Below are 23181 nucleotides of genomic sequence, written 5' to 3'. Positions count from 1 at the left end.
AGAGAACTCTTTTAAACTTGGCACAAGCAAATGATTCTATTGTTTGAAATTTTCATTAGGGTATACATTTCTTTACAAATGGCAACCTTCTCAGTAGACATCTTGAACTCAACATACCTAAAACAGAACTCATTATCTTTTCCTCTAAATCCCCTCTCCCCACTACCTTCCCTGTTACTGTAGAGCCTGTAAAGACAGACTGAAAAATGACTGAACAGCAATTATCCTGTATATACCTTGCTTTGTACATAAATGTTGTCTCTCTTGTTAAGCTGTAAGCTCCTTCCTTGATGGCAAGGACTGTCTTTTCTCCTTTTGTATCCACACCACTTAGCACAGTGCCTAGCACATAGTAAGAGTTTAATAGATGTTGATTGATTGATTGATTTAGACTACATGTAAAAGAAATTATTCCCATCTAGCTAAGGAAGTATAATAATGAAAAATTAGCTCCTTATATTTGAATATTGCTTTAGAATCTGCAAATTCACATGGTCACGTGTTTTATTGTATTTGATTCTCTCAACAAAAGTGAGAGGAAAACGGTACAAGGATTTTTATTTCTAGTTTTTAGAAATAAGAAAAATACAGAGAAATTAAGTAAATTGCTCATATTCATATGATTAACAAGTGCTACAGCCAAGACTAGAACCCTGAATGAGTATTTGGACCCCTGGTAGCAAAAACCACTAGACTGTGAGTCAGATTCTACTTCTACTCTAGTTTTAACTCTATCCTTTACTGATTGTGTGATCATGGTCAAATAACTTAGATTTTCCTGAGCTTAGTTTCCTTCTTTGTAAATGATAATAAGTAAGTAAGTAAAAGAAAATAATACTTTCCTCACCGGGTAGTTATGGATACCAAATGAAACAATGTATATGATAGTACTTTGAAAATTGTAAGACATTTTATATATATATATATGTATATAAAAATAGATAGATAGATAGATTGATATAGATATAGATATAGCTCTCTGGCCCCATAAGGTTAATGGGGATTCTTATTTAGGTGTGGCTTGGACTACATGGCCTTTCTGCCTCTGAGATTCTGGGAGCTCCACACTGCAGAGGTTTTGACTTCTGGTAATTATATATTTCTTTGATTTCTTCTCAGAGCAGTTTTCCAGATGGAAGAGGAATTTTGTGGGAAGACCTTATTTGTCTTTTACCTGTTTTCTGATGAGCATCAAAATACAAATCTAATATTATCATTATTATGTGAATCTGCTTTCCTATTACTATACTGACTCACTTAATCCATCCAGTCTGAAGGAAACACAGTCCCAGTTTACATTTTATATTACTGTGCCACAGTTACTCTTCTCTATAGAATAATTATGGGGCAGCTAGGTGACACAGTAGATAGAGCACTGGGCTTGGAATCTGGAAGACTTATCTTCCTGAGTTCAAATCTGGCCTCTGATACTGACTTAGTTATGTGACCTTGGGCAGCAAGTCACTTAACTCTGTTTTCCTCAGTTCCTCATCTGTAAAATGAGCTGGAGAAGGAAATGACAAAGCACTCCAGTATCTTTGCTAAGAAAACCCCAAATGGGCTCATGAAGAGTTGGATATGACTGAACAACAACAAAAAAAGGTGCTCAACTATTTAACTATTCAAATGTATCTTTGAGTTCATCAGTGTCAGCATTCCCTCCAACCCACGAGTGACTACCTGTCTATCTTGTTCAACTCTGGACCATGTATTTTCACAAATTTACCCTAGGGAGAACACCTAATATGCTTGGACCCTCCCTCCTTTTTTCCCCTAACATCAGTAGTTGACCAGTGAAGCACTCAAGCTGTCCATGCACTCAGCCTCACTATATAACCAGTTCATAGTTTTTGATCATACATTTCTTTGATAACCACCTTTACTTTCATTCTTCCTTATAGTTCCTTGTTTGCTTTATGTTGGTTCTGATTATGCCCACTATTTTCCTCTCTGTAGCCCATGAAATAACAATTCATTTAAGTTATTTGGAAATCACAGTATTCCATAACTTGCTAGCCATACAACAATACCAGGTTAGACTGTACTGCAGAATATCAGGGAAGCTCTTGATATCATCTGTAATCACTTATCAGTTTGGCCTAACTACCCAAACAAGAAAAACCAAGTGGATGAAGAATGACTCTTCCAGATTATGATGTGAAGTTAATTAGACAATTCAAAGAGCTCATCCTTCAGTATTAAAAGAGATATAGAAATCTATAGAGAAAGAGCTACCAGTCCATTTCTGTAGAGATATATATCTTGGACATATCAGTATTGATACAGACATAGAAGAATATGTGTATATATCTATATAGATAAGGATATATATGTATATGCCTACATTTGTATATCCATATCTTGGACAAATAGTGCACTATCTGTACCTTGATGCACTCAACATTATGTCCTCCAGAGACAGTAACATTTGAAAAACGTTACTGTCTAAGGGAAGTCTCTTTTCAATTTGAACTCTGTACAGGTTAACTTCCATAATAGTGGTTAATTCATTTGATGAGTCCAGTCTCTGTTTTATATGCTTGATATCAATGATCACAGGGTAATGTGACAACTTTATTGTCACATCTTACATTGAATCTTCAATAAATTTGATATACAAATGGTGGTCAACATGTTGAATGTCAGCATTAGGTCTGTGTTTGCTCTTAAAGAAAACTGTGATGTTTTATGGGGCCTCTGATATTAGTAAATGTAGATACTTGAATTAGTAGGTGCTCTACTCTTAATTTTGGGCCTTTACACTTGGTCTCTTGAATTCTTGTCAGCCTCTTAGCCCATAGCATTTGAGTTGATAGTTACAATATTCAAATATTATTGAATCTAAAATTCAGTGGACAAAGGATCACCAAATTCATTTGGAAAACCCTCAAGCTTACATTTGAAAAATGACTTAGTAAATTTGTAATATTTTTATGCCTAAGCATAATGAAGATTGTTATACCTTCCCCCAAGTCTACCCAAAATAACAATGTAGACAAACAAAATGGAGATTTGTCAGTCATTCAGTGAATTCAAATGACATTATTCTTCCCTCTGTCACCCTCTCAGAAAACTCTAACTTGTCTGAACTTTTGGGATCGACTGAGAACTTTTTCAAATTCACCATAAATTCACTAGATGAGTCATTCCCCATGTGCTTTAATTGTGTCTACACAAAGTGGCCTGGAAGAGTTTCTACTCAGTTGCTCCAATGTTGTGTATTCATGCATAAATAAAAGGCATTAGCCTTTAGATACATTAATCTGGCCATGGTTGGGAGCGCTTGCATGCTGTTAGTTTGAATTTCCTTATTATTCATTCGTTACAGATAGTTAACATTCTAAGAAAATTGTAAACACTGTAAGAGCATAGCTGTTTCATATAAACTAAGTCAGTCTGAAGCAAGACAAATCTCATAGCTGTCCTTTGTCTTGGGTTCCAGTAAGTGAAAATGTTATATTTCTCAAGTGGATTAGTGCAGTTAAATTTCAAATGTCAAATATTTGTGAAATTCAATTATGTGTTGTAAAAAGACCCATATTTGGTGAGTTCAGGATTCAAGAATGTCTATGATTAGAAAATTTCAAATTTTTAAGGAGTTAAGCTTATGCACATAAACAGATTTTCTTCAGGAGCATTAGGGTTCTCTTAAACCAGATTTTAAAAGAAATTTCTATCAGTCGGGAGATTGCATTTTGCCCAAACAATACGTAAAATCTTTGTTCCCAAAACAATTTACAACATAAAAAACAAACTTGTAAATAGCTGTAATTATGTTTTACAATTCTACTAGCTAGTAGTCAGTGATTAGCTATAATTTCCACTATAAATAGCCAGAACTTTACAAAATAACTCCATGTCCTCAGTAAACAGATTCTCATCCCTATTGTCACTAATAACAGCTAATTGTAAAAGAACACACAGGTTGTACTTGAGGGTCCAGAAGGAAGAGAAGAAAAGAATGGGGAAAAGATGGAAGGATATGCTGTGCAAATGGTGTGTTTAGCCTGATATCACAGAACAGTTGGAAATTAAATTGTCTAGGAATAGATGCATTCGAGTTATGTCTCCACTGCAGTGCCAAGGGAGAAGTACTTATGATTATAACCCAAAGCCCTGTCTAAATCTTTACAACTTTGTCATAATTGTTCAGATCCTGGCTTATCCTAATAGCTGTAGAGAAAACATTTATGCATAAATGCCCATTTCTGGTACTTATAAGACTGAATTTAGGATTAATATGAGATGGTCCTACTCTCTGCGAGGGTGCAAAAATCTCCCTTGAGTTCTATCCTTATCAGTCAGGAAAAAATTTTTTTGTTCTTATGTCATAAAGATGTTGCATTGTAAGAACTCCTGACATTTTTTGTAAATTTGCAAAATTTTGTAAATTTGTAAAATTTTGTAAATTTGCTTATAGAGCCAAGAAACTTTTGGTGAACTTGATGCCGACTTCTGAATGATTTGCTTTGCTCCAGAAGACTCTTCTGGAACTTATAGGTTATGATATGGACTCAACTATGTTCAGTTACCTGTGGTTGATGTGTCTAGTAGAAGCACTTAGAGGCTTCAAGCCCTTTATTTAGATAGTAGACTTACTTTTGTTGGAATATTTCAGCTTCATTTATTGTCTAGGAACTCATTTTGTACGTAATCCCAGTGTTTGGCACAAGATGATACATAATAATGGCTCAGAGAATTAATTTCCTCCAAAGCCAACCTGTTCTGAAATGAATGGGAAATTCACCTTAGTCATGTGCAAAGAACGACATTTTCTGACCTTAGATATAGCTCTAGATCAAGGATTCTTCATCTGGGACCTATGAACTTTTTTTAAATTAATAATTGCATTTTAATATAATTGGTTTGCTTCTTAATTCTATGTATTTTATTTTATGCATTTAAAAACATTATTCTGAGGAGTCCATAAGTTTCATCAGATTGCCAAAGTGGTATATAACAAAAAGATTAAGAACCTCTGTTCTAAAGGAGAAAAAAAGGAAATGATGACTTTAGATATAGTTCTGAAATGAAAAGAGAGGGAAGTTATACACAATTTTTGGGAATAGTGGCCTTTTGAACTCTTTAGGCATTTCTTACTCATTCCCTAGGCCTGTGCTTTCTATACAGTAAAAGTTCAGTGAATACTTAATAAAGATTCAATATTTATTGATTTTGGCAAGATAAATTTATGAGGTATTTATTAACTTACTCTATATTTTAGAAGCCAAATTACGATTTCTTTTATGATCATGAAAGCTCTATTAATTTATTTAGTAAAATGAGAAAATATAAGGTAAAAGTGAACTTTGTTTTGGAGAGTCACAGAACAGGACCTGTTGAACTGATATAAGGAACTATCCCCCTCGTGATAGCGAGTCAAAAACACTGGATTTGGGGCCTGAGCACATGACTTTGATTCACAGCTCTACTGCTTGCTACCGAAGTGATCTTGGACAGGTTATTTTACTTATCTGGGCCTCACTTTCTTAATTTTGAAAATATTAGGGTTACAATTAATAATCTTTAAAATTCTTTCAGGTTGTAAATCATATAATCCTTTGTTGGGATGTTTGAGAGTCTCTGGCCCATTGCCATTTTCCCCCCTACCCATTCCATGGAGAAAGCTTGAAGTTCCTATTATATCACTGCTTGAAAAATGCCAGTTGAAAAGCTCCTACTTCAGTTACCAGATACATTAAACTGTTATCATTCATTAATGCCTAAGTGATGAGTAGTTTAAGAGACTCCCTAACCTGAAAGATCAAGCAGACTCCTGTAGGGATGAGACTGGTCATGGATAGCTATGGAGCGCTTCTTGGAAAGGCTAAGTTCTATTGAGACACTAAGTACCTACTAAAGTAGCCAGGGATAGGCACTGGGGCATCAAACATCGGATAATGGGGTTTCTGAAAGTGCAGTGGTGGGCCATTGAAAACAAAGGTGACCAACCTTAGAATTTTGCTTTTGTCATAATGATCTCCTAATGTCTGTCTGTCTATTTATCTATCTATTTATCTGAATGTATGACACAGTGGAATTTGAGTTTTTTTCACTATTGCTGATAGGTCTCCAATATTAACAAAATATTATTTCCTTTTCCTTTGATAGACACCATCAATCAAATGCCACACTACATTAGTCAATCAGTCAGTTAGAATTTATTAAGCACCAGTTATGTGCCTTCAGTCACTAAGCATAGTGCTTAGAACTCTAATTCAAAAGAAAGGTATTATAGAGAAGGAAGTTCCCTATTAAAAAAAGTTAGGGAATGAGGATGTCTATGCTCAGCTCTAATAGGGATATGAAGTTTTCTTGAAGCAAGTAAGTGTTGGAAAAGGTTTCATATTCAGAAGATTCTCTGGGAAATTTCTCTTTCCATTCAATTCAGAAAGAATTTATTGTGTTTTCTGTGTACCTAGTACCATGTTAGGTGCTGAGAATACAGAGATAACACATACAAAAGTTTCTATTCTAAAGGAACTTAGGTTCTACTGAAAACATACTATATCCAGATAACTCTATAGAAAATATGTTAAAAAAATACAAAGTAATTATGGGGAGGGGGTGTAACATGAAAACTATGTGACTGGATCAGGAGGGGGCCATATTTAGGAAATGGCATTTGTTCTAAATCTTGAAGGGAGCTAGTAATTCCAAGAGGGAAAGGCGAGCAAGCAGAACATTCCAGATATGTATTACAACTTGTGTAAAAGCACAGTGATAGGAGATGGGTTATTATGCATGGGGAATAGCCAGGCCAGTCTGACAGGGATATAGAGTGTATACGAGTTATGTGAAATCTGTTTGGAAACATCTGGATGGAGAGAGATTATGAAGGACTTTATTTACAATGGAAGTTTGTATTTGACCATGCAAAGAGAAATGGCATGGTAAGGCCTATACTTTTGAAATATCAGCTTGGGAACTCTATGTAGGATGGATTGGAGAAGGTGGAGATTAAAGTCAGGGAGACCTTATTAGGAGACTTGCAATGGTCCAAGTGAAAGGTCATGAAGGCCCCAAATAGTAGGATGGTAGCCATGTGATTGGATAACAAGAGACACTTAGGAGAGATGTTGATAAGGTGGAATTGATAAGACTTCTATTGGATGTTGTGAATGAGAGAGAATGACAATTCAGAATAATCTGATTTCAAGAGCCTTGGTGAATGTAGAATGGTGGTACCTTCAACAGAAATGGGGAAATTAGGAAACGTTTTAGTTTTGAGGGTGAAGATGATTTCCATTTTGGACAGCATAAGGTTGAAATGCCTGTGATACATCCAAGAATGTCCCACAGACAGTTGATGATAAAGAACTAGAGTCTAAGAGAGAGAGATGAGAACTGGATATTTAGATTGAAGAGTCATTTAAAGAGAGCTGATAATTGAACCCATGGAAACTGATAATAAGAGGAAAATATCCAAGACATTTAGGGGGCACATTCAAAGTTAGGGGTGAAACATGGATGGTGATTTATCAAAGGAGGCTAAGAAGGAAGAATTACTTAGGTTCTAAAAGAACAAAGAGAGAACAGTGTTCCAAAAAAATCTAGAAAAGAAATTGTATCCAGCAGTGGTGGTCACTTGCGTCAAATGATGCAGAAGGATCAAGAAAGCTAAACACTGAGAAAAGGCCATTGGATTTAGCAACTGAGAAATCATCGGAAACCTTGGAGAAAGCAGTTTCCATTGAGTTGGGAGTGAGCATAGTTAGAAATCACTATTTCAAGGGGCTAATAAGTAAGTGATAGGTAAGAAAGCAAAGGCCACTAAGCTTTAAGTTTAGTGGGAAAGTAACAGGATACTTGTTTATTAAATAAAAACTTAGGTTATTACCAAAATTCTATTTTTTAAAAAATATTTTTGAATGATACTTTAGCTATTATGTCTATGCAGTTAATAGGTATTAATTTTTCTTCTCATCTTGTGAACTCTCCACTTTGCTTTTTGTTCTGCAGTTTATAAAATGAAGGTTATATCACTTGAATCCAATGTGAGGCTTTAATACTTAAATTAAATTGGGATTCCTTCCAACAGTGTAAATTATATCCCTTTCATTCCTGTCTATTCTGAGCCTCTCTTGTCCATGTTTTCCTACATGTTCTCTAGAAGGGAGTCATTTTCTAAACATCACAAGGGTACCAGTGGAATTCTCTGTATGTCCAGCTGCCACATGACCAGCCCATCCTCTCTCCTTATCACACAATTCCTTCATCTTTTATTCCTATTTTATTCCTATTCTTCTTTGGAGTTCCATGTTGTATCCTACTCACATTCACCATAAACCTCTCCATTGCTCTGTAAGTAGTGGTTTTCCATATCTTGCTGCTGCCATATAGAACCATTAGTAAAATCTGAGTATTGAAAAAGTAAGTCTTCTGTTTTTATAAGAAGCTTAGACCTTAGTACAAGAGAAAAAAAACTTTCTAGTTTCCTGAAAACAGACCTGCCTATTCTCCACTTTTTTAGGGCTAGACCTAGCTTGTTGACTATCTGAGACTTTAAGGGTTAAAAGTTATCTATCAGAAGCCCTGTGAGATCCTGCCCAGTTTAAGGGTCAATTTATTTAATCAATTGCTGTCATAAACTCATTGTTACTGAATGCCTGTCAGTGCATGGTACTATTTTCAGTGCTGTAGATAGTGCTGTAGGGCATAGATAAAAACAAACCAAAACAACAAAACAAAACAAAACAACACCCCCCCCCCCCAAAAAAATGTAAAAAGTCATGCTTTCAGGTTCCTAAGAATTGTCTGGTCAGATAAGATGATAGTTAACTGAAACTAATTAATGCATACTATTTATAAAATCTCAAGTTACATATCATCCATTATTTCAAAATTCATTCAGAACACAGAGCCAAATTAATTAAATATATGATAAGTTATATTGTAATGCCCTAGCTTATCTATAAAGGGCTTTCAGAGTCTCAAGTACAATTATACTTGTACAACTTTTTCTTTCTTGGGAGTTAAATAGTTGATTTGAGGAATATTACATAGGCTTGTAATTCTATTTATAAATGCACATGAATAATTTATTTCATGATATAACCCATGAAATATGATCAAGTTGCATTCTAAATTTATCTTAGAATCAGACTGAAACTAATATTTATTTTTCTTTTATTTTACTTTTCAGTTGGACTGCACCAATTTTGAGGAAAGGTTTCAGACAACGCTTGGAATTGTCAGACATATATCAAATTCCCTCATCTAACTCTGCAGACCATCTATCTGAAAAGTTAGAAAGGTATGGTCATATGTATCTGTTTTATAGTTAAAGAGTAAAAAGTACTTGCCATACTATTTTGAAAAGCATAAAATTGATTAGGTAATTTGGGGGAAAATATTAATTTGAATAGTAATATCTCACTTCAGTTGAATCAAGTACTGTCTATTGGAAAGAATGAAACAAAAAACCAAATTTTTGCAGTTTCTCAAATTTAAGAAAGTGATACTAATACCCTTAAAACTTACAAATACTCCAAAGATCCATGATTTCCTCACCATATGACACTCATTTCATTTAACAGATGAGAATAGGAATCCCCTCAAGATATCTGAGGGAATGGTCTGAGGTACCTGGTGATTCAATAATTTGACCAGGGACAACATATGTAGTTGTCATCGGCAGATAGAATTTGTACCCAGCTCTTCTTGATTCCAAACTCACCCCACTTTATGCTAGACCAGAGGTGTCAAACTCATAGCCCACAGTGAGTGCCACCAGAATGTAATTGGTTAAAATGTAGTTGGGAAATGCTTGTCAAAATAGATAAAAATATAGGATATACAATGTTAATTTGTCATTTTCTAAGTCAATATGTCACTTGCTGGGATCTGTTTTTATTTGAGTTTGCTATCACTGATTTAGTTTGACCATACCACCTCTATGGAGAAACTCTAAAAATTTACCTTATTTAAAAAATACATTTGGATCATTTGAAAATACATTTGATTTCATTATGAAGCCACTCTTCTGTATTCCACTCTTAAATGTTTAGTGTAGAATAAGAATCCATTTTATTCTAATTGACAGGTTGTTTCAATGTAATAGTTACCAGATAATTATTAAGTAATATTTACTCTTGTAAAGAACTTCAAAATTATTTTTCTCTTGCTATCGCTTATTGATAAATTGATAGAGCCATTGCGGGGTACTCCCCTTATTGAAGCAGATCATGATTTTTCCATACCTCATTCTATATAATTTTTAACCACATCTCCCCAAAATTCTTCTAAAGACCATCTACCTAATGCAGTCATCCACTGCATCCTGGGTTATCACTGTTTATCTTGACTTTTCTCCTGCCATTGGACTCCAGTGACTCTGAAAGAGAGAGTGAGGCTGATGACTTCATGCAACTCTGCCTCACTTAGCTCTAATTTACTCACCAGTCAAGAAAGCACCCTATGATGTCATTGGTCCTCTTGGAAAAAAAGGATGAACCATCTTGAGTTTGCTAACATGCCATCTTAGCTATATATCTTTTGTTTTCTATTCTCAATTCATGATTTTTCTTCTTTTTCTTCTTATTTATGCTTGATCAGACTGAATGGCCACTTGCCAAAAATGCTTGTAGCACCCTTTATAAACTTAACTTTTTACCTCCTCCTGACCCCCAGTCTCTTTATGAGAAGCAAAAGATGATTCCCAATGCATGTACAAGTTGAACTAGATGGCCGCTGCAGTTCCTTCCAGTTCTTGAATTATACTCATGGATCCTCAGAGAAAGCCTGACCTTTTACCTGCCTTTTGCCTCTCCAGGATTTCAATTGATAATAACCTGGACACTTGCCCAGTAGGTATGGAAACCATGGGTTCAGTTGAAGCACAGGGTTCACTCCAGAGTCCAGGTGGAGAGCCATTTCTTGGACTAGAGAGCTCTGAGTTGCACACAGGCATCTTTTTAAAAAATTTGTTTTAAAAGATTTAAAATTTATTTATTTTAAGTTTTCAATATTCATTTCCATAAAATTTTGAGTTCCAAATTTTCTCCCCATCTCTCCCCTTCCCCTACCCCAAAATGCCAAGCATTCTAATTATCTCTACCACCAATCTGCTCTCCCTTCCTTTATCCCCATTTTCTCTTTTATCCTGTAGGGCAAGGTAAATTTCTATAGCCCATTACCTGTATTTCTTATTTCCCAGTTGTCTGCAACTGTCTCAACAGTTGTTATTAAAACTTTGATTTCCAATTTCTCTTCCTTCCTCCCTCCCCACCCATCCCCATCAAGAAGGCAAGCAATTCAATATAGGCTATGTATGTGTAGTTTTGCAAATGACTTCCATAATAGCCATGTTATATAAGACTGACTATATTTCCCTCTATCCTATCCTGCCCCCCATTTCTTCTCTTCTCTCTTTTGACCTTGTCCCTCCCCAATAGTGTTGACTTCTAATTGCTCCTTCCATCCACTGCTCTCCCTTCCATTATTCCCCCCAATCCTGCTTATCCCCTTCTCCCCTACTTTCCTGTATTGTAAGATAGGTTTTCATACCAAATTGAGTGTGCATTTTATTCCTTCCTTGAGCCAAATGTATTGATAGTAAACTTCACTTTTTCCCTCTCACCTCCCCCCCTTTTTCCTCCATTGAACAGGCTTTTTCTTGCCTCTTTTATGAGAGATAATTTGCCCCATTTCATTTCTCCCTTTCTCCTTCCAATACATTCCTCTCTCACCCCTTAATTTCATTTTTTAAGATATGATCCCATCTTATTCAATTTACTCTGTGCTGTGTGTGTGTGTGTTTGAGTATGTGTGTGTGTGCAATCCCACCAACTACTCAGATACTGAAAAGTTTCAAGAGTTACAAATATCGTCTTTCCATGTAGGAATGTAAACACTTCAACTTTAGTAAGTCCCTTATGACTTCTCTTTGCTGTTTATCTTTTCATGCTTCTCTTCATTCTTGTGTTTGAAAGTCAAATTTTCTTTTCAGCTCTGGTCTTTTCATCAAGAATGCTTGAAAGTCCTCTATTTCATTGAAAGACCATTTTTTCCCCTGAAGTATTATACTCAGTTTTGCTGGGTAGGTGATTCTTGGTTTTAGTCCTAGTTCCTTTGACTTTTGGAATATCCTATTCCATGCCCTTCTATCCCTTAATGTAGAAGCTGCTAGATCTTGTGTTATCCTGATTGTATTTCCACAATACTTGAATTGTTTCTTTCTAGCTGCTTGCAATATTTTCTCCTTGATCTGGGAACTCTGGAATTTGGCCACAATGTTCCTAGGAGTTTCTCTTTTTGGATCTCTTTCTGGTGGTGATCAGTGGGTTCTTTCAATATTTATTTTGTCCTCTGGTTCTAGAATCTCAGGGCAGTTTTCCTTGATAATTTCCTGAAAGATGATGTCTAGGCTCTTTTTTTGATCAAGGCTTTCAGGCATGATTCAGGATCTATTTTGCAGGTCAGTTGTTTTTCCAATGAGATATTTCACATTATCTTCCATTTTTTCATTCTTTTGGCTTTGTTTTGTGATTTCTTGGTTTCTCATAAAGTCATTAGCCTCCATCTGTTCCATTCTAATTTTGAAATAACTATTTTCTTCAGTGAGCTTTTGGACCTCCTTTTCCATTTGGCTAATTCTGCTTTTGAAAACATTCTTCTTCTCATTGGCTTTTTGAACCTCTTTTGCCAATTGAGTTAGCCTATTTTTCAAGGTGTTATTTTCTTCAGCATTTTTTGGGTCTCTTTTAGCAAGTTGTTGACTTGCTTTTCATGCTTTTCTTGCATCTCTCTCATTTCTCTTCCCAATTTTTCCTCCACCTCTCTTACCTGATTTTCAAAATCCTTTTTGAGCTCTTCCGTGGCCTGAGACTATTAAATATGTATTTTGGATGTTTGGGATACAGAAATCTTGACTTTTATGTCTTTCCCTGATGGTAAGCATTGTTCTTCCTCATCTGAAATGATGGGAGAAGATATCTGTTCACCAAGAAAGTGACCTTCTATAGTCTTATTTTTTTCCCTTTTTTGGGCATTTTCCCAACTAGTTCCTTGACTTTTGGGTCCTTTGTCAAGAGTAGGTTATACTCTGGAGGTCTGTAAGATCTCAGTTCCTCCAAGGTGGCACAATTAAGCCTGTACACTGGTCTGGGAGCAACCAAAACCTTTTGTGCCCAGAATCTGCAAGTAATAGAGTTTCCTCTCCATAACCACCTGGCCTCTAGTTCCACCAAGCCAGCACTGGGGGCTGAGATTCAGATGAGCTGCTCAATTCACCCAAGGTCTTTAGGTGGGGGCACGGCAGCCATTCAGAGTGAGATTAAGATCAGCTGCTCAGTTCCCCCAGGTGGAGGCAGGACTGCCACACAGGGCTCAATTCCCCCAAGGCTTTAATGATGAGGCCTTCAACAATGGATGGGGGCTGCTGTCTGTCTTGGGAGCCCCTGCCTGCTTCTGCCTCTGGTGTTGCCACCTGAGGCTGGAACTATGGGGACACCCTGCTCCTTTCTCGGCCAGCTGAAAAAAACCTCTCACTGACCTTTGGTACCTGTGGGTTGAGGGATCTGCGCTGCCACTGGAGAGTCTATCCCTGAAGCCTGCTCAGTCATGTTCCTCAGGGTGGTGTGCTGCCAAGGCTGGGCTGGGCTCTGCTCCATGTCTGGTGTGACAGACCTTTCCCGTCAGCCTTTCAGGTCACCCTGGGCTAGAAATCTCCTCCACTCCGTTATTCTGTGGCTTTTGCTGCTCTAGAATTTGTTGAGAGTCTTTCTTTACAGGTATTTTATGGGCTGTGGGGGAAGAGCTAGTGTATGTGGGTCTTTCTACTCCACCATCTTGGCTCCACCCCGCTCTGCACACAGGCATCTTGCCTGACTTTGAATCTTCTCTTGAGTGTCGTGCTTTCATTATGCAAAGTTACATTAGTAGACATGCCAGTATACAAAATGCAGAATTGTCCTCTACTTTGTAGCTGCTTACAGAAGTTAATGTATGCTTGATCTCTTGTAGAATTACAGTGTATACTGATATTCTTTAGAAATACAATGCTGCTTTAGAAAAAGATGGGATGCAGACAACTTTAAGGTTTTTATTAACAGGGGACTATGAGAACTACTGGAAAAGGAAATGGCAAACTCCAGTATCTTTGCAAAGAAAATGCCAAGTAGAGTCATGAAGAGTTGGGCACGATGGAAAAATTAGTGAACAATGACAACAAGAACAACCCTTCACAAGATAATGCTATCTAATGACAGATAGAGTATTTAACAAAAAGCAAACAATTGGCGTAGTAGAAACACAGCCAGAATTTCTCAGTTTCCTAACTAAATAATTTCTATTCCTAACACTAGATAGAAAGAATAGATGTGGTGAATTCCTTAAGTTAAACTTGTTTACTATTTTAAATCTTTCAATTTTAAAACTATATCTAATACTAAAGTAAGAGAGCGACAACATGGAGAAAGTTGATCTTAGAAGAGTCAAGAGAGGTATAGGTTCAAATATACCTCTAATACATACTAGTGGTAGAACTTTGGGTAAGTTACTTAACCTCTTAGTGCTCTTAGGCAACTTTTTAATACCATAAACTGTATGCCTTTGAGAAACCAAGGGTGATAAATTCACCACAGAGAAGATTTTTAAAAAATATATAATATTTTTAAAGATTGGTTTTGAAGTAACCAAATTCCAGGAGGAACTCCATTTGAATAAAAAGATTTAAATAAAAAGTCTTTGTTTTCAAAAGCTGGTTGGGTCAACCCTTCCTTCCTCTGTTAGGCCATGAAATATGTAAGAAAGGTGATTATTGAAATGTGACATAAGAGTTGATTGATTGTTTTTAATTTTGGAGAACTTATAGGGCTGGGCTCCATGATACTCCAAATGGACAGTTAACAGTGAAACCATTCTCATTCAGATCATAGAACAATAAACTTTGAAGCTGAAGGATTTCTGTGTTATGTGTGGGTTAACAAATTAATAGATTGGTAAATGAGTGTTTTTAAGTGCTCTAGTAAACTGATGATGAAACATCTCTACATTTGTTCGTTAGAGAGGATAGGGACAATGGGTGTGGAATGTGGTATATCCTGTCAGATGGGATCACAATTGCCATGTGTTTTGTTTATTTATGTAGGTATGTGTGTATTTGTTAGTTTCTGATACAAGGTCAGATTCAGTGGAAGAAGGAGATGACTTTGGTGGGGAAAAAGTCATCAATAAAGCTTAAAAATGAAAACAAAATTAACAAAAGGTTATGGCTTGCAATATGGTTTCTGGTCTAGGCATTGGTATAAGGAAGTTCGAATGAGGGAGAATATTAGATAGACTCATAATTTTAAGGTCATAGATCCCAGTGAGGGAGTTTCCTAACTAGATGGAATTATAAATCCAGACCAGAAAAGGAAAATTAAGGTATTAAGGAAATCAACCTTCTAACTTTTCAGCTCATTGTTTGAGTTTAAATATATTCTATTTAAGTAGTAAAGATCTAGGAAAATTTTTTGATAAACCTACATAATTTTGAAAACCATAGTGTAGAATATATTTTCTTTTCCTTCCTTTCTTCCTCCCTTCCTTTCTTTCTTTTTTCTTTCTTCCTTCTTTTCTTTCTTCCTTCCTTCCTTCCTTCCTTCCTTCCTTCCTTCCTTCCTTCCTTCCTTCCTTTCTTTCTTCCCCTGATTTTCTTTTTTTTTTCTGAAGGTCATAGAAACTCCTAAAATGTTTTGCCCATTACTTCTGGTATTCGGCAGTACAGTTCTTTCCTTTAAGAAATACAGAGTGACCTTTTCATGAATCAACTCCCAGTTGGGTGATATATGGTGAGGCATTTAAATGTGCCAAATATGTGACTGAACTAGATTTGAGCTTTTATTGAGTTATCAAGTCAGTGAGCACTGCATCTTGGGGTCTCTACAAACTTTTTTGTTTCTTAAGTCAATTTGACTAAATCTCCTTGGATATACTTGAGTGAATCAAACTATGCTGAGAGTACATAACAACTCAAACATTTGTACTTCCAACTTAACGGTCTTGTTTTTTATGTTTCTTTTTCAGGGAATGGGACAGAGAGCTGGCATCAAAGAAAAAACCCAAACTCATTAATGCCCTTCGACGATGCTTTTTCTGGAGATTTGTCTTTCATGGAATAATATTATACTTAGGGGTAAGAATGCTGCAAGTCAATTCACAATAGGTATACAAAATGGTCCTGATCTCTATAGATCTAATAGCTATACTTCTTAAGGTTTGCCAGACACTTTGTATGTGTTATTTTATCCTCTCAGCATCCCTGTGAAGTAGGTGCAGATGAATAACTTGAGTCTGAGGGAGGTTAAGTCACTTGGCTAGGGGTCACACAGCTAGTAAGTATCTGAGGCTGAATTTGCACTCAGGTCTTTCTGCCTCCAATACTTTATCTTCCTATCTTTATTTCAATGGGACTGACATAATGAGCTGGCATTTTGTATTTTCAGTTTTTTGTTTTTTTTTTTAGTAATACATAAGGAAAAATTTACAAGCTGGAACCATTGTGACCAGGAAGAATATTCAAATCTCTGCTACAGAGATGTAAAAATTAAAATTAATTTTTTTTGCTAGTCCACACTTTCCTTATCTGCAGTATAGGTAGATTGGACTATATGGCCTCTTAGATACCTTCTAGCTCTAAATCTATGTGGAAAGAGTGGCCATGGAGATCAACACAAGTATAAGGTAGCAGCACACAGAGTGCCTGAAACTCAAAACTAAATATTTTACTCAGCTCTGAAGCACATTCCAGAGGAAGTGTACTTTCCGTTATGGCTTGGACTTCAAATAGCAAATTAAACTTAACAATTAATGTACTAATATGAATGGCTTCTTTAAAAAAAATACTTTTTCAGTACCAGTTCACTGTTTATTCTATGCCTTAGGTTAAATGTTACCTTTGCTTTCCAAAGTTCTGAATAGCAGAAGTAGCATAGGGAGAAAATTGCCTTAGCCATCTGCCCTTAGAGAGTTTCTAAGGACTTGGGTTTAAATGTGTTCTGTTTCTGACCTACTCTATGAATTGTGGCAAATGACTTCACCTCTTCTAGGCCTCTGTTTCCTTTTTAGTAAACTAGATTATTTTTAAGCTCTCTTCTGGCCCTAAATCTTATGCTGAACCGCTTTCAGTGATTAAAAAACAAGATTTTTTTGAATTTTGCTTTGTGATACTATACGCAAGTGACAACCTTGTGCTACATTCATGAAAATTGTCATGTATTTCATCAGGGTAGATGTGACCTTTGGCTGAAATGCTAAACCCAGAGACAGTGTTGAAAAGGCAGTTTGGAACATTACCTGCCCACTTTCCAAGTGTAACTTTGATTCTATATGTAGTCAGAGTAACATTCTTAAACTAGAAAACCTGGTGACAGAGATTGCAAACAAATGTATTCTTCACTTTAGAGCTGCATAAAATATTTGGTTTGGGGTTTTGAGTACTCTGTGCTGCTCCCTTGTACTTGTGTTGGTTTTTATCGTCCCTCTTTAGAGGTCATGTAGTCCAATGTACCCATATTGCAGATGAGGAAATTGTGGCCTAGCAAGTGTAAGTGACCTACCTGAGATCATATAGGTAGTAATCAACAGAAGGTATTGATCCCAGGTATTCTGACTCCAGAGCAAGTGTGATTTCTACCGTACCACTGTTACATGTTCAGGCAATGAGCTGGTGGTGTAGTGGATAAAGTGTTGGACCTGGAGTCTGGAAGACCTGAGTTCAAATCTTGCTTCAGATACTTATTGCTGTGTGACCCTGGACAAGTCACTTAATCTCTGTTTATCTCAGTTTCTTCAACTATAAAACTTAAACCATGATTTCCAAAAGATAACTTCTTGTATGGTTGGAAGAGCAGCAGTTCCTTCCTTTTTTTTTTCTTTTCAGAGAGGATGTTGGAAATTTTAAAATCTTGCAGATATTTTTTGTTGGGTGCTGGTGTGTGGGTTGTCAGGGACAGGGGGGAGGAGGAGGGAGTCTACATTCCCCATTGCTATTTTTAAAAATTTAAAAATGAAAATAATTTTATTTTGAGAATTTTAAATTTCACAACATACTTTGAGATTCTCTGTGTTAAATAATATTAGAGTTCAGAATCATTGGTGTGATGATCACAATCAAATTCATATATGGGATATTTAAAAAATATCTTTATTTTCTACTTTTCTAGGGTAACTCATGATCTTTGTCCGTAGAGAAACTATACTAGAGTCTGTTCCTTGAATATATTGTATGGAGATAATTTACAATTGTCCTTTATGACAGATATAGATAGATAGGTAGATAAAGTGATAGCTAGACAGACAGACAGATGGACAAAAAGTTGGTGTGGCCTTGACCATACTAAGCCTCTCTGGACCCTAGTTTCTTTATTAGTAAACTGATGATATCAGGTTATATAGTCCTCAAAGTCTCTTTCAATCCCAGAATTCTAGGTTAATACTTCAACATATTCCCTACTTATACTGGTCTAGGATTATGATGACTGAGATCTATATCATAGCTCCATATTATTTCCTAGATGTTGTTCTATTATGTATACCTTGTATTGAATAACATCCTCATCTTTTCCACAGTAACACGTTATCTATCATTATATAATTACTAGTTCTCCAAAGTTGGAGGTGAGCCCTGCCACTACTTCCTTTCTATTTATGTGATCTACTTATACAACACTCTTTTTCCCTACATTGCATAAATTAAATTGAATCCAATCCAACAAATATTTACTAAGCAATGTACTATGCTAAGCAATGATGATACAAAGACAAAAATTAAAAACATCCCTTCTCCTGTTCTCTAGAAGCTTATATTCTACTGGTACATAAGAACAAAGCAAATAATTTCATAGATAAAAATTGTTTTTAATGTTAAATAAATGTTTATACAAATCATGAAATCTTGTCCAGTAGAAGCATAGAGGTAATAAGAAATCTAGGAGATCATCAGTGTAATTCACTGGAAAGAGTACTGACCTTGGATTCATCGGACCTGAACTTGAAAAATGACTCTGCCTTGTGACTTTGAGCAAGTCACTTCTCTGGGTCTTGGTTTCCTCATGTTTAAAATGAGGAGATAGAAATAGACCTCTAAGGTCCCTCTTAACCTTTGGTCTATGATTTAGTCCAACTCCATTGATTTATAGATGAGGTAACTGAACCTTATAGCTGTGAATTGACTTGAAGAGGTTACACAGAAAGTTAGTGACAGAGTTGGGACTAGAATTCAGGTGTCCTAGGGCCAGGCTATTCTCACTGATAACCAGAGTCACATTAAGTATTGCAATAATGTTAAGTATCTAATAAGTGTAGCTGAAGTTCTCTATAAAGTAATACATATCATTAACAGTTCATAGCTGCTGAGTCTCTCTGTGAACTAGACAGTTATGAAGTTTCTTATAAAATCAGAAATGATATAGAACTTAAATGACTGTATTGCCTTTATGGTGAGTGAAGCTCCCCGGGTATATAGGCTCTAGACTTAGCTAAACCTCCCTCCTCTTCTTTGTGCTCAACTTAAAATTCCATTACTTATCAGGTGATGCTTGAAATTATTACAACTTTGCTACTGCAAATAAGTAGCAATTATTATTCTTAAGCTTTTAAAAAAAATAATGAATAAACTTGGCCAAGATGTCAGATTAGAGGAAATTCAGCTGAGCTCTCTCAACATTGCCCTCCAAATAACTTTAAAATAATGACTCAAATCAAATTATGGAGCATCAGAGCCAACAAAAGGTCAAGGTGAGGTATTTTTCTGGGCTAGGAAAACTTAGGAGTTTGGCAAGAGGGGTTGGTGAAACCAAGTTGGAAGCCTTGTCCAGAGCCCACATATGTGGCAACAGCAATAGTGGTCACAACAATAGCAGTAGCTTTGGGAGTTCTCAGCGAAGAGATGGTAAAGGGGCCAGACAACTGATCAGAAAGAGATTACAGGGGACCCTTCGCTATTGCCAGGTACAGATGGCATGGACTGACAACTCTATTGCCTATACACAGTTCTGGGTCACAGTTTCAGGGTGGAGAAGAGAGCTCGGGGGTGGTCACAAGGGAGTATGGGTCCTGGTCTCAGTTCCAAGGCAAAGAGAGCACTAGTGCTTGTGGTTACAGGGGAGCAGGAGCCCTTCCTGGGTAAAGACTAGAGTACAGACCACACCTCACAGGATCACACCACTTTGGAAGCAACAAAAACTTGCAGATACCCAGAACTAGCTTTGAAAAAAATAGTATAAAAAAAGACAAAAGCTTAAGACAGTGTCTCCCCAATCCAAAGTGATCAGAGCCCAACTTAACAAAAAAGTTCAAAGTTAAGAAATAGGCTAGAAAAATGAGAACAAACAATGAAAAAAACAACTTGACCATAAAAAGCTACCTCAGTGGCAGGGAAGATCAAGATGCAAACTTAGAAGAAGGCAACAATGCAAAAACATTTACAGACAAAGTCTAAAGAAAAATGCTAATTGGACCCAAACCCTACAAGAATTCCTGGAAGAAGTAAAGAAAGAGTTGAGTGGTAGAGGGAAAATTGGGAAAAGAAATGAGAATGATGCAAGAAAATTATGAAAAGAAAATTAATAACTTGGTAAAAGATTACAAAAAATTCTTAAGAAAAGAGCTTCTTAAAAAGCAGAATAGATCAAATGAAAAAGAATGTACAAAAATAAACTGAAGAAAATAATTCTTTAAAAAGCAGAATTGGCCAAATGGAAAAAAGAGGCACAAAATCTCATTGAAGAGAATAATTCCTTAAAAATTAGAAGTGGGCAAGTGAAAGCTAATGACTCCATGAGACACGAAAAAAGCAATAAAACAAAGACAAAAGAATTAACAAATAGAAGAAAATGTGAAATATCTCATTAGAAAAGCAACTGACTAAAAAAAATTAAAAAAAAAAAAAAGAAAAACAGCTGACCTGGAAAACAGATCTAGGTGAGATCATTTAAGAATCATTGGGCTACCTGAAAGCCATGATCAAAGAAAGAGCCTACACATCATATTTTAAGAAATTATCAAGGAAAAGTGCCTTGATATCTTAGATCCAGAGGGTAAAATAGAAATTAAAAGAATTTACCAATCACCTCCTGAAAGAAATCCCAAAATAATAACTCCCAAGAATATTATAGCCAAATTCCATAGCTCTGAGATCAAAGTGAAAATACTTCAAGCAGCCAGAAACAAATAATTCACATGTTGTGAAGCCACAGTTAGGATCACTTAAGATTTTGTGGCCTCCGCATTAAAGGAGCAGAGGGCTTGGATTATAATATTCTGGAAGGCAAAGGAGCTAGAATTATAATAAAGAATCACCTACCCAGCAACGCTGAGTATCATTCTTCTGGGGAAAAATATGGACATTTATTGAAATAGAGGACTTTCAAGCATTTCTGATGAAAAGACCAGAGTTGAATAGAAAATCTGACATTCAAGCACAAGATTCAAGAGAAGCACAAGAAGTAAAGAAGAAAGAGTAATCATAAAGGTTTCAATAAAATTAAACTATTTGTGTTCCTATTTGGGAAGATGATACATGTAATGTAATTTATAATTATTAGGGCAATAAGAAGGAATTTTACATCAAGAATTTTACATACAACCAACATATAAGCTGATTATGCTAAAATGATCCAAAAAAAGAGGGAAGGATGAGAAAGAGGGATGCACTGGGAGAAGGGAGAATAAGAGAAGTGTGCAAGGAAGACCTTTTACAGTGGAGGGGAAAATGGTTGGAGGGGGAATAAATGGCAGTGTTTGAACCTCACTCTCATTAGAATTGGTTCAAAGAAAGAAGAATACACACACACATACATAAACACACGCACACACTCAGTTGTATGTAGAAATATAACTTATCCAGTAGGGATATAAGAGAAGAGGATAATAGGAAAGGGAGGATGATAAAAGGGAGGAGAGATTAAAGGGAGCAGTGGTTAGAAGCAAAATAGATTTTTGAGGAGGAATAGAATAAAACCAGAGAGAAGAAATAGAAGACAATGGGATGGAGGGGAAAATAATTAGTAATCACAACTAGGAAGATGACTGAGTACACTTACCCATAAAATGGAAGCAGATAGTAGAATGGATTAGAAACCAGAATCTAATATGTTGTTTACAAGAGACATACACACTTGAAACAGAAAAACACATATGGAATTAAAATAAAGTGCTAGAATAGAATCTAATATATGTCAGCTGTACTAAAAAAAAAAAAGACAGGGGAAGCACTCAAGATCTCAGACAAAGCAAAAGCTAAAATAGAGCTAATTAAAATGGGTAATCGGGAAACTACATTTTGCTGAAAGGTATCACAGACAACAAAAAATTTTATAGCATGTTTCTCTGACAAAAGCCTTATTTTTCAAATATATTTTGACTATAGAACTGAGTCAGATATGTAAAAATAAAAGCTATTTCCCAATTGTTAAAAGGTTAAAAGACACAACACAAATAGGCAGTTTTCAAGAAAAGAAATCAAAGCTCTTAGTCATATGAAAAATATTCTAAATCACTATTGATTAGAGAAAGAGAAATTAAAACAACTCTGAGCACCACCTCACACCTCACACTGTCAGAAATGATAAATGCTAGAGAGGATGAGGAAAAAAATAAGTACATTAATGTTCTGTTGGTGGAGTAGTGTTATAGGTCCAACTATTCTGGAGAAGAATTTGGAGCTGAGCTCAAAGGGCTATAAAACTAGGTTCAGTATTACCACTACTAGGCCTGTATTCCAAAGAGACCAAAGGAAAAGAAAAAAAGACGTACATGTACAAAAATATAGCATCCCTTCTTGTGGTGATAAAAATTTGGAAATTGAGAGAATGATCGTCCATTGGAGACTAAACAAGTTGTAGTCTATGATTGTGATGGAGTAGTACTACACTGTGCAAAATGATGAGAGGAGTAATTCCAGGGGGAAAAACATGTCCAAGACCTGGAAGAAGTGATGCAAAGTGAAGTGAGTAGAACTAGGAGGTTATTGTGCACAGCAAGCAATGTTGTATGATGATCAACTATGAAAGACTTGACTACTCTGAATAATACAGTGATCAAAGACAGTTCCAGAGAACTCATGATGAAAAAATGATATCCACCCCCAGAGAGAACTGATGAACTCTGAGTACAGATTGAAGTGTAGTTTTCTCATTTTATTTTTCTTGCTTTTTAAAAAAATACAGCTAATATTTAAATGTTTTGTATGATTTC

The 23181-nt window shown here is 35.9% G+C and overlaps 1 protein-coding gene across 3 annotated transcripts in view; it reads left to right on the top strand.

Annotated features, from left to right (window-relative positions):
- Positions 1 to 23181, top strand: part of CFTR (CF transmembrane conductance regulator) — a 235378-nt gene that overhangs the window by 35718 nt on the left and 176479 nt on the right. For 2 of the 3 annotated variants that reach the window (XM_072652953.1, XM_072652954.1), the window contains 2 exons: positions 9146 to 9256; positions 16012 to 16120. In XM_072652953.1, the coding sequence (XP_072509054.1) occupies positions 9146 to 9256; positions 16012 to 16120 (220 nt within the window). Of the gene's footprint in view, positions 1 to 9145; positions 9257 to 16011; positions 16121 to 23181 lie in introns of those variants that run through there. The other variant, XM_072652955.1, reaches the window with a different exon arrangement.

This window comes from Notamacropus eugenii, chromosome 3, assembly GCF_028372415.1.
Source record: "Notamacropus eugenii isolate mMacEug1 chromosome 3, mMacEug1.pri_v2, whole genome shotgun sequence".
NCBI lineage: Eukaryota > Metazoa > Chordata > Mammalia > Diprotodontia > Macropodidae > Notamacropus > Notamacropus eugenii.
Note: the sequence above shows the minus strand (reverse complement) of the source record. Positions and strands in the feature narration are given on the sequence as shown.